The following is a 12,748-nucleotide window of genomic DNA, read 5'->3' on the forward strand; positions in this document are numbered from 1 at the left end:
CCATACAATTAGTCTGCCCACTTGTTTGAGGCAGAGACCATCAACTACCTCGGCTCCTAAACCTAAAACACCAGCAGAGGGCTCCACATTGGTGCAACTGGACACACCTCAGCTTTCCCTGGCTTCACTGGACAGGGGGAACAACCAAGTTGCACTCTCAAAACGAACAAGATACATGGCCTTACTCTAACTAGTGGCAAAGTGCCACAGGGGTCAGATAGCAGAGTTGCTTGATCATCCTCTTGACTTGGGAATAGAAAAATTCCCATAAGAACCAAATACACACACACACACACACACACACACACACACACTCACACTCACACTCACACTCACACTTATTTGTGTAGACACTGATTCGTATTTTATCACAAACTCTTGTTTTCCTTTCTAGAAGTGTTTTGGCAATATCTGTAATATTGTGATAATTGTCTTGATAAATGTGGTGCCACATGGTAAAGTGAGGTGAAAGTACAGAGAGAATAGTGTCTTGCAGCTTTTTTTCCTTCCCTAGCATATATTTCTAGATTGGAGATATGTCCTCTTATACTTTTGCAAACCATAGGAACAAGCAAATCATATCAGATAAGTTTTCCAGGATTATCTGTCTGAAACGAAGCCACCCTCACCATGGTATCATTGCTTCATCAAGAGAAAGCTCCTGTTCTGTATTGTATATGGTCTGAAAGTTATCTAGGAGGTACTTTAGCACAGGTTTGATTTTGTAAAGTCTGTTTTTCTGACTGGTTTATAAGGAATTGTCCTTGAAATGCCACAATTTTGATATCTGCTCAAATCGCTTTTTGCTCAGTAGCTTGCCAATCATCGGTCTCTCTTTTAGAGGATCTGTTGACCAACAGTCCTTTAAAAATCTTTTTTTATTTGCACTATCAAGATAATCATTCCCAGACATTTTTTCAGTTCAATAGCAGTGATATTTGTAAATTTAGGAGACTTCAGAGATTCTTTGTAATAGTTTTTGTTTAGTTTGTACTATGAATTTGATTGTGTCGGCATCTGATCAAACAATTAATCCCCTAAAAATAATTCCACAGTGCTTATAATGCTATTGATCTCAGTGGGAAGGGTTTTTAATCCTGGAATTTGTCTAAATGTTTCTAAAATAACATATTGCCCTTCTTCAGCCAACTTTCACTGTCAGAAGCTTCATCATCTAAATAGTTTATAATTATCTCACTCTAGTTGATGATAGCCATGTTGTTTTCTTCTTTACTTCCATTACTACTCTCAGTAACATCATCTGAATCACTTGGAACATCAGAGCAATTGTTTGCAAATAGTTCAGCAAGAATCTTTCTTTCTGTCAACTTTTTTCGTGCCATACCACACCAGGAAACAACTACAGTACTTACAGTTTCGTGGTACTGATTGTTGGCTGTTAAATGAAAGATTAAAATAAGTTCACAGTGTTGTTCACTGCACTGAACCTTCCAATTTATATGTAACCTTTTGATAAGTTGAAATAGTTGCTGGCATTAGCAGCACGTCTCAGAAAATGCGCACAGGATAAAAAATGTAAATTTACGTGATCCATCTACAATAGTTGGCTGCGGAAACACATAAATCTACGTGAACCGAATGCAATGTGTTAACAACATTTTTGGGAAGAGGGTAGACTCCACAAGCTTCAAAGAGAGTGTTGTCATTATTCACATCTCCTACATCACTGTCACTATCTTCACCATTGCTGCTGGCACTGCTGCTGCTATCTCCCCTAATCATCTTTCATGCCTTCTTTGGGTTCAGCTCCTTGTTACCGTGACTCTTCAAAGATGTGCCACATATGTTTTGAAATATTGGTCCATTTTGTGGGAGTTATACTGTCCAATGCCATACGCACTAAGAAATAGACTTCTTTTAAATTAAGACTTTTACTTCTGTCCACAACATATAACTTCACCTGAGCCCACATGAGTTCTGTTACCTTGAAGTGGCAGTGATATGGGGGCAGGTGTAACACTCTTGATGATTTTCTTCTGCAATGTTGTCAATATCATAAATGGTATTACATCATGTGTACTCTTTCACAATTTCCAACAGTTATGTCCCCCCCCCCCCCCAAATGAATCTATGCCGTTCTTCTCTAGCCAGTCCACTATGTCATTCTTCCTGCTGTTGCATATAGGGGACTTGTTTAAATGATATGGTACATTGTCCAATGTTGTGTGGAGTTCTTACATGTGTTCAGAAGCAAAGTGTTTACAAACCATTTTTTAACATTCGTTGCCGTAATCTCCTTGAGGTAGTGCCAATTTTTACTGATGTAAATATTTGCTACAAACCCACCATTTTTCCGGCATGTAAAATAATGAACTGACTGGAGCTTTCATTGTCCCTTGTACTGTGTGACCAGTCCACACACTCAGTCTGGAATGACCAACATGATAATAGTAATAATAATGACAAACTGCCTATTGGCTTCTGTCTCGGGTTCTTCGGCCGACGTTCATCTAATGATTTTTCTGACGTTTCGCCAGCACGAGTGGCTGGCATTGTCAAAGCTTCACCCTCCATTGCCGGAGGGTGAAGCTTTGACAATGCCAGCCACTCGTGCTGGCGAAACGTCAGAAAAATCATTAGATGAACGTCGGCCGAAGAACCCGAGACAGAAGCCAATAGGCAGTTTGTCAACAAGTGGCCACGAAAGCCTTAACAATTTTGTAATAATAATAATAATAATAATGGCGTGTGCAACTTGCGCGTCAATGGGGATGAAATGATGATGATTAGGACAACACAACACCCAGTCCCTAAGCGGAGAAAATCTCCGACCCTGCCAGGAATCGAACCCAGGCCCTTAGGATTGACATTCTGTCGCGCTGACCACTCAGCTACCAGGGGCGGACATGACCAACATTAACCCACATTTCTTCCAACCTAATGATTTCATTAGGTATATACTTTGATACTACCCTAAAAGAAAAGTCATGTTCAGGCAACATTATCCTATTGTTCAAGCAGAAACTCTTGCTCCAGTAAAATTTTTCCATCAAAACCCTATCTTCTTCAGTACAACAGAAAGACCGATTTTTTTTTCCTCTGAAAAACAACTCACTGTCTCATAGCGAGAGAAGAAGCACCTTCCGCATTGGATATTTTTTCCACATGTAATATTAATAAAAATGTCACTGAACGTATACAGCTCTGTTATTTTAGTGGCATGCACTCTGCTCTTCCCTGTAGTTGAAAGAGCAGCAGTTGACTCTTGTTGATGTCCAGCACACTTCTCCCTAATTATTTTCTTCACAGAAGTCATACCAATTTTTGGTGGAGCATAGTTCAGTGACTTAGGACAATGGTATAAGAGTCTTACTCAAAATAAGGTCATGCATTAGGTACAAGGATTATGAGATTCGCTCTTTAAGGTAGCACCCTCGCCTACTTTCCTACAGTTATAGGAAGAGTATACACGACATACGTTTGAAGAAATGACACTTTACATTGCACTGTTAACGTGAACTGAATCAGTAACACACGGTCCACAACAATTGATGAACACTTGACAGATGCTTTGCAGCCACTAAGAGAGCATGACACCACATCTTGAGTGATAGGGATGGAAAACCTGGCACCATCACTATGGTTACATTTATGAATTGCTAATGTGTCCACTCCACACACAATGCAGTCCATGTGCGTAAAGTGTCAGGGACGTTTTTTAGTGGCCTGACTATAACACCTGGGGGAGGGGGGAGTGAGATGGCTCATGAAAGTTAATAAGAACTAATGGTTTTACTCTAGGTAAAGTGTAGCTGTGATGATAGTTTGTATCAAGTTAAAAAAAATTAAAACTATGTGTTGGACCTGGACAAGTCATCACTTTGAGACAGTCTGTGAGATTTGCTCAAGTGGTGCACACCTAATTGGTAGCATGCTGCTGATAAAATGCTGTGATCGAATCTCAGTCTTGCAAACTATTTTAATGCTACTCGCAGTGATTACAGCAAATAACTTAGCTGAGAATAAGAAAATAATTCTCAGTGTGTGGACTCGGGACTTCTGTCTCAAGCAGAGTTAATAATCAGTACAGACTTACATGTCTGAAGATCTTAGTACTAAAGAAAGTCTACAGCAATGGATATCAAATGGTGGCTGTTGCTGTTGAAGATTTAATATCTTCAACAGCAGCGGCCACCATTTGATATCCATTGCTGTAGACTTTTCTTAGTATTAAGATCTTCAGATATACTCATCCATGTTGCTTCTACAGGTTTTCTCTGCTGTCTTCTACCTACTTATCACGAGGTCATTGCCTCTATCTTTCCGTCTTTCCTTGCACTCAGTAAGGAACCTCCATGGTCCACCTAACATTCATTTGCCAAGGTACATTTCTCACCCTCGTTTCAATCATAACTGTCTTCTGCTTCAATTTGTTCCATCAAAGCATTTATTTGTTTTCCTGTCCCTCCCAGTAATACCTAAAATCTCAGTAGTCAATTTTTGAATAATGTTTGCATTAAAAGTCCAGGTCTCACTGCTATATAACAAAACTGGCAATGCACCCTATATAACAAAACTGGCAATGCACCCTAATGTAAGCCTTCCTTTGAAGAAGTCATATCAGAAGCTTCTACATCTACATCTATACTCCGCGAGCCACCTTACGGTGTGTGGCGGAGGGTACTTATTGTACCACTATCTGATCCCCCCTTCCCTGTTCCATTCACGAATTGTGCGTGGGAAGAACGACTGCTTGTAAGTCTCCGTATTTGCTCTAATTTTTCGGATCTTTTCGTTGTGATCATTACGCGAGATATATGTGGGCGGTAGTAATATGTTGCCCATCTCTTCCCGGAATGTGCTCTCTCGTAATTTCGATAATAAACCTCTCCGTATTGCGTAACGCCTTTCTTGAAGTGTCCGCCACTGGAGCTTGTTCAGCATCTCCGTAACGCTCTCGCGCTGACTAAATGTCCCCATGACGAATCGCGCTGCTTTTCGCTGGATCATGTCTATCTCTTCTATTAATCCAACCTGGTAAGGGTCCCATACTGATGAGCAATACTCAAGAATCGGACGAACAAGCGTTTTGTAAGCTACTTCTTTCGTCGATGAGTCACATTTTCTTAGAATTCTTCCTATGAATCTCAACCTGGCACCTGCTTTTCCCACTATTTGTTTTATGTGATCATTCCACTTCAGATCGCTCCGGATAGTAACTCCTAAGTATTTTACGGTCGTTACCGCTTCCAATGATTTACCACCTATGGCATAATCGTACTGGAATGGATTTCTGCCCCTATGTATGCGCATTATATTACATTTATCTACGTTTAGGGAAAGCTGCCAGCTGTCGCACCATGCATTAATCCTCTGCAGGTCTTCCTGGAGTACGTACGAGTCTTCTGATGTTGCTACTTTCTTGTAGACAACCGTGTCATCTGCAAATAGCCTCACGGAGCTACCGATGTTGTCAACTAAGTCATTTATGTATATTGTAAACAATAAAGGTCCTATCACGCTTCCTTGCGGTACTCCCGAAATTACCTCTACATCTGCAGATTTTGAACCGTTAAGAATGACATGTTGAGTTCTTTCTTCTAGGAAATCCTGAATCCAATCACAAACCTGGTCCGATATTCCGTAAGCTCGTATTTTTTTCATTAAACGTAAGTGCGGAACCGTATCAAATGCCTTCCTGAAGTCCAGGAATACGGCATCAATCTGCTCGCCAGTGTCTACGGCACTGTGAATTTCTTGGGCAAATAGGGCGAGCTGAGTTTCACATGATCTCTGTTTGCGGAATCCATGTTGGTTATGAAGAAGGAGATTTGTATTATCTAAGAACGTCATAATACGAGAACACAAAACATGTTCCATTATTCTACAACAGATTGACGTAAGCGAAATAGGCCTATAATTATTCGCATCTGATTTATTACCCTTCTTGAAAATGGGAACGACCTGCGGTTTCTTCCAGTCGCTAGGTACTTTACGTTCTTCCAGCGATCTACGATAAATTGCTGATAGAAAGGGGGCAAGTTCTTTAGCATAATCACTGTAGAATCTTAAGGGTATCTCGTCTGGTCCGGATGCTTTTCCGCTACTAAGTGATAGCAGTTGTTTTTCAATTCCGATATCGTTTATTTCAATATTTTCCATTTTGGCGTCCGTGCGACGGCTGAAGTCAGGGACCGTGTTACGATTTTCCGCAGTGAAACAGTTTCGGAACACTGAATTCAGTATTTCTGCCTTTCTTCGGTCGTCCTCTGTTTCGGTGCCATCGTGGTCAACGAGTGACTGAATAGGGGATTTAGATCCGCTTACCGATTTTACATAAGACCAAAACTTTTTAGGGTTCTTGTTTAGATTGTTTGCCAATGTTTTATGTTCGAATTCGTTGAATGCTTCTCTCATTGCTCTCTTTACGCTCTTTTTCGCTTCGTTCAGCTTTTCCTTATCAGCTATGATTCGACTACTCTTAAACCTATGATGAAGCTTTCTTTGTTTCCGTAGTACCTTTCGTACATGATTGTTATACCACGGTGGATCTTTCCCCTCGCTTTGGACCTTAGTCGGTACGAACTTATCTAAGGCGTACTGGACGATGTTTCTGAATTTTTTCCATTTTTGTTCCACATCCTCTTCCTCAGAAATGAACGTTTGATGGTGGTCACTCAGATATTCTGCGATTTGTGCCCTATCACTCTTGTTAAGCAAATATATTTTCCTTCCTTTCTTGGCATTTCTTATTACACTTGTAGTCATTGATGCAACCACTGACTTATGATCACTGATACCCTCTTCTACATTCACGGAGTCGAAAAGTTCCGGTCTATTTGTTGCTATGAGGTCTAAAACGTTAGCTTCACGAGTTGGTTCTCTAACTATCTGCTCGAAGTAATTCTCGGATAAGGCAGTCAGGATAATGTCACAAGAGTCTCTGTCCCTGGCTCCAGTTCTGATTGTGTGACTATCCCATTCTATACCTGGTAGATTGAAGTCTCCCCCTATTACAATAGTATGATCACGAAACTTCTTCACGACGTTCTGCAGGTTCTCTCTGAGGCGCTCAACTACTACGGTTGCTGATGCAGGTGGTCTATAGAAGCATCCGACTATCATATCTGACCCACCTTTGATACTTAGCTTAACCCAGATTATTTCACATTCGCATTCGCTAATAACTTCACTGGATATTATTGAATTCTTTACTGCTACAAATACTCCTCCACCATTGGCGTTTATCCTATCCTTGCGGTATATATTCCATTCTGTGTCTAGGATTTCGTTACTGTTCACTTCCGGTTTTAACCAACTTTCCGTTCCTAATACTATATGCGCACTATTTCCTTCAATAAGAGATACTAATTCAGGAACCTTGCCCTGGATACTCCTGCAGTTTACCAACATTACGTTAACTTTTCCTGTTTTTGGTCTCTGAGGACGGACGTTCTTTATCAACGATGATAATGTCCTCTCTGGTAAGCCGTCAGGTATTTTATCGTTTCGCCCAAGGGGGGGTCCCTCTAACCTAAAAAACCCCCGTGTGCACGCCACACGTACTCTGCTACCCTAGTAGCTGCTTCCGGTGTGTAGTGCACGCCTGACCTGTCTAGGGGGGCCCTACAGTTCTCCACCCAATAACGGAGGTCGATGAATTTGCAACCATTATAGTCGCAGAGTCGTCTGAGCCTCTGGTTTAGACCCTCCACATGGCTCCAAACCAGAGGACCGCAATCGACTCTGGGCACTATGCTGCAGATATTAAGCTCAGCTTGCACTCCGCGTGCGATGCTGGTTGTCTTCACCAAATCAGCCAGCCGCCGGAAGGAACCAAGGATGGCCTCAGAACCCAAGCGGCAGGCGTCATTCGTTCCGACATGTGCTACTATCTGCAGCCGGTCACACCCAGTGCGTTCAATAGCTGCCGGAAGGGCCTCCTCCACATTACGGACGAGACCCCCCGGCAAGCACACCGAGTGCACACTGGCATTCTTCCCCGACCTACCCGCTATTTTCCTGAGGGGCTCCATAACCCGCCTAACGTTGGAGCTCCCTATAACTAATAGGCCCGCCCTCTGTGACTGTCGGGACCTTGCCGGAGAATCGGCCACTGGCCCAACAGGCGAGGCATCCTGTGGTGGCTCGGAAACGATGTCATCACCACTAGGAAGCACCCCGTACCTGTTGGAAAGGGGTAAGGCAGCTGCCACGCGGCCAGATCCCACCTTCGCCTTTCGGCCAGGCACGCGAGAGCCCACCACTGTCCGCCATTCACCCTGGAGTGATGGCTGACCGGTAAGATGCTCACTGCCGGAAGACGCAGCGACATCAGGGGTTCCATGTGATTCCAAGGCCACCGAAGTAGGCATAGGTCTCACCACAGTTGCCCCAACGCCACTACGAGCCGACGCCTGCGCCTCGAGCTCGATGAGCCTAACAGACAAAGCCTCCACCTGCCCCCGAAGAGTGGCCAATTCTCCTTGCGTCCGCTCACAACAACCACAGTCTCTACACATGACTATGTTTACCCTACCCTATACGGTGACAAATTCCCAAGATAATCTTCTGATGAGCTACTCTGATAATCAAGAAACACTCACTGAAATACGAGACGCGAAAACTACGCTAGGTTTTCCCAGAAAAACTATTTAAAAGCTAAGCGCAGCAAATAAGTACAAAAACGCTTTATACAAACAGTACTCGCTGCTGCTGGTGCTCTCGCTCTGGCTGTCACAAGACAACTGCTGATTCAAGTGACTAGTGGCTAACAGCCGCGAAACAAACAAAGACGGTTTTAGGGCGCTTTCTGTTCTAAACGATCAAGAAAACACTAAGAAATCTAACACGAAAACTACGTAAAGTTTTATCAAGAACTGTTAGTTACTATGCAGAGCAGATAAACACAAATAGAATCCCTTCCTTAGTGGAAGGTCGTAAACAAAATGCAAAATAAACGCTTTATACAAACAGTACTGTGCTGCTGCTGGTGCTCTCGCTGTCACAAGACAACTGCTGATTCAAGTGACTAGTGGCTAACGGCCGCGAAACAAACAAATGACGGTTTTAGGGCGCTTTCTGTTCTAAACGATCAAGAAAACACTAAGAAATCTAACACGAAAACTACGTAAAGTTTTATCAAGAACTGTTAGTTACTATGCAGAGCAGATAAACACAAATAGAATCCCTTCCTTAGTGGAAGGTCGTAAACAAAATGCAAAATAAACGCTTTATACAAACAGTACTGTGCTGCTGCTGGTGCTCTCGCTCTCGCTGTCACAAGACAAAGCTTAGTTTTGAAAACATTATTTAGTTTACCAAAATCACTCCAGGCAATTTTTACTCTTTTGTTTACTTTCACCCAGTTGTTGAACTATCTATACTGTAGACAAACAGTAGAATGTCATACACAAAATGTAGTTAGTTCAGATATGGTTTAAACACCTGAAAACTTTCTGTAGGATTTCTGAGAGTAATTTTGGTGATACAGAATGTCCTTGCCTGACATCTGTTTCAGTTCTGAATTGTTCACTGTCCTGGTGAGTCTAATGGAAGCTAAATTAAATAATGGACAATAATTTTGATATTTCCGTGCTCTGTATCTTAAATACTGTGCAGAAGTGTTTTTTTCTTAATCGTTTAGACAGTCACATATTATTAGAACTAATAACACTTAAGTTGAAAATTTTTGTTACTCTCGTAATATTTTTTTTCTTAAGGATATTGCAGATTCTGCGTACAGACATACCAGAGGTCGTCCACAAATGTTGAGTAGTGTCAGCAAATTGATTGCAGACCTATTATTCAGCATATTAGTACAGGCATTGTTCCTTGTTCAGGTAAGATTTGATTTGCCTTCAAGTGAATATGTTATGGTTATCATAAGAAATAATTTGATGTTACTATGATTTTCTGGTATTTCCTTTTGTTGTGATATATATTGCAGTGCCCTTATAATGTAGCTGGTGTACTACAGTTTAGCATACTGAAAAGAGAAATCCAAATTAATTTTTCTTAATACTGAAATCTCCCAAAACTTAGTTACTTGCATGTTTTAAACAGATCCATCTTAATGGTTCATTGAGTATGTGGACTGACTGTAGCCTTAGATATTGCTTCACCAACTCGCAATCAGATTGTCACTTTTCAAACTTACCTAGACTTTGGGGTACACTACAGATCAGTATTTTACCACAACTAAGATTTTGTATTCACATTCGTTGGCTTTACCAGCTCACACCTGACATGTAACTTTTCAACCTAATCTATACTTTGGGCTACGGTACAGTTGAGTCCATCACCACAACCTACATTCCAAAAAATAAGAAAAAAGTATTGCCAATGTATTGTTCTCTTCCTGTTCACGCATTATGACATAATATGCCACTATGTAATTAAGTTATAGAATGAAGTTGACATCCAGTATCAGTAAGTTCAGTTGACCCAAAAATACAAATTACAAGAAAATGAACTTGCTTACTTAGGTACATAATCTGTATCCCGTACTGCTGCTTTATACACTCAAGGCACTATGAAGTGCATTTATCTGAATGGATAAAATTCTGTCAGTTTTTGAATCTTTCAATGTGGTGTGGAAGATAGGGCATGAAATACAGCGTCATTTATAGTTAAGCGTTAAATCGTACAGTTTTTACTTGTTTTTGTAACTTCTAGGAATTGAGCAATCTCCTGACATTACATGCCGAACTTATATACTGAATTATTTGGCCTCTGATGCTGTTTTTCAAACAATTCCAGTGCAAGACAAACTTTTATACTGCTAACTTTAAAATATGCCACATTGCCTCAAAGAATCAAAAGGAACATTTGCTTAACTTCCACAACAAGCTTCATATCTTGCTGCCTCAAGTGCAGGAGGCTGCCATGATTCAGACTTTATCTGTATTTTCTTATTTATTTACTCATTTGTTTGTATAAATTTTTCTCAGCTAACTGATTTTTAATTCTTTCTTTAATTTCAGAGCATGCTTGTGAGCTTATTACCAATAATGTTTCTCAATGAACTACTGAGCCTAATTCACATGTGTATGCTATATTCTCTATATTCATTTGAATATAAGTGGTTAAACATGGGCTGGGAGCTACACCAGCGTTTGAATTTCATGGAAAACAACTGGCCATACTTTGTGGGTTTTGGTCTGCCTCTCGCAGTACTCACTGCATTGCCCTCATCATTCATTGTAAGGTGAGTTTCTCCTGTTATGCTGTGCGGTCTGAGGAGTCTTGTCATGGTCCGCGCAGCTCCCCCCCCCTCGGAGGTTACAAGTCCTCCATCGGGCATGGGTGCATGTGTTGTCCTTAGCCTAAATTAGTTTAAGTTAGATTAAGTAGTGTGTAAGCTTACGGACCTATGACCTCAGCAGTTTGGTCCCATAAGACCTTACCACAAATTTCCAAATTTCTTCTGTTATTCTTTTCCTCAGTAGAAAAAGTGTATGTGATTAATTTCAGTATCACTGCTGAAACAAAAAGTATTTTTTATGACTTTCAGTTTGTAAGCATCTTTTGTTAATGCAGCAGAAAGGAATATCTATACGTTTGTAATAATGCTGTAGTAATATACAGCATCAAAACAGACAAAAATACTAAAGATTGATTACAATGAAAATATTTGCAAATTATCTTTTATCCTAAGAAATAAATAATGCATGACAAAAGGAAGAAAAAAGCTAGAGCAGAAGTTCAGAAAAATTTTAATATTTTCTAAAAGTACTCAGTTTTTCGTCTTTGAATGGAAATCATTGGAACACATTGCAGAAGATGAAAACTTGTATGAAAGTTTACATTCAGTAATTTTCAGTGAGAGAATTCTGAGCTGTTAAATGAAACACACTGTATTTTTTCAATTCTTTTAGTCAAGTCTTCCTTTATGGTCCTGGCTAATGTTAAGGCTTTACCTGAGTAGCAGGAAACTGTGATGATCAAACAGTTTGCTGCTATGTTGGCAACTCCAGTATTTTTACATGATGAAGTTGACATCTGTCACTAAAAAAACATGGTATTGGTATCTAATAGTTAATGACTTCCCATTTCTGTGATATTTCTCTTTCCCCCCATTCAAATGTTTGTCATGGTCAGTGCTATAGCAACCTGATGCCTCATATTAATACCATATGGAAATAGAAGTTGCATCTTGTACATTTAATGCTTAGCTTATTGTGACTGCTCTGTCACAACCTCAGTCCATTACCCTACATTCTTCTTGCATGACACCAATGAATTGTTGCTCTCCAAAGAACCACTATGTTTTGTTCATATTGCAGTTGTTTCGGGTGCCAGGCAGCAGAATGCTTAAGGTCTTAAATCAGGAGATAAAAAAACTAAAAATAAATACCAAAAAGACAAAATTCATTCTCTCAGTGACCACACTGGCTCCAAAACGGAAGATAATAGAGAGAAGGCTGAAATACTGAATTCGGTCTTCCGAAGTTGTTTAACCGCAGAAGATGATAACACTGTTCCTCATTTCACTCATCATACGAACATCAAAATGACAGATATTGTGATAACCGATTGTGGAATTGAAAAGCAGCTACAATTGCTTAGTAGCTGAAAGGCTTCAGGACCAAATGAGATACCTATAAGATTATGCGAAAGAACTTGCTCCCCTTCTAGCAATAATTTATCGTAGATCGCTTGAGCAACAAAAGGTACCTAATGACTGGGAAGAAGCGCACGTCATTCCCATTTTTAAGAAAGGCCGTAAGAGAGGTCCACAGGATTATAGATTTATGTCATTGACGTCATTCTGTTGTAGAATTAT

At 40.6% G+C, this 12,748-nt stretch overlaps 1 protein-coding gene across 2 annotated transcripts in view; it reads left to right on the forward strand.

Annotated features, from left to right (window-relative positions):
* Positions 1-12,748, forward strand: part of LOC126091988 (etoposide-induced protein 2.4 homolog) — a 56,747-nt gene that overhangs the window by 13,998 nt on the left and 30,001 nt on the right. For both annotated transcript variants that reach the window (XM_049907355.1, XM_049907354.1), the window contains exons 4-5: positions 9,684-9,803; positions 10,947-11,170. In XM_049907355.1, coding sequence (XP_049763312.1) covers positions 9,684-9,803; positions 10,947-11,170 — 344 coding nt within the window. The remainder of the gene's footprint in view (positions 1-9,683; positions 9,804-10,946; positions 11,171-12,748) is intronic.

This window comes from Schistocerca cancellata, chromosome 7 (genome assembly GCF_023864275.1).
Source record: "Schistocerca cancellata isolate TAMUIC-IGC-003103 chromosome 7, iqSchCanc2.1, whole genome shotgun sequence".
NCBI classification, from domain to species: domain Eukaryota; kingdom Metazoa; phylum Arthropoda; class Insecta; order Orthoptera; family Acrididae; genus Schistocerca; species Schistocerca cancellata.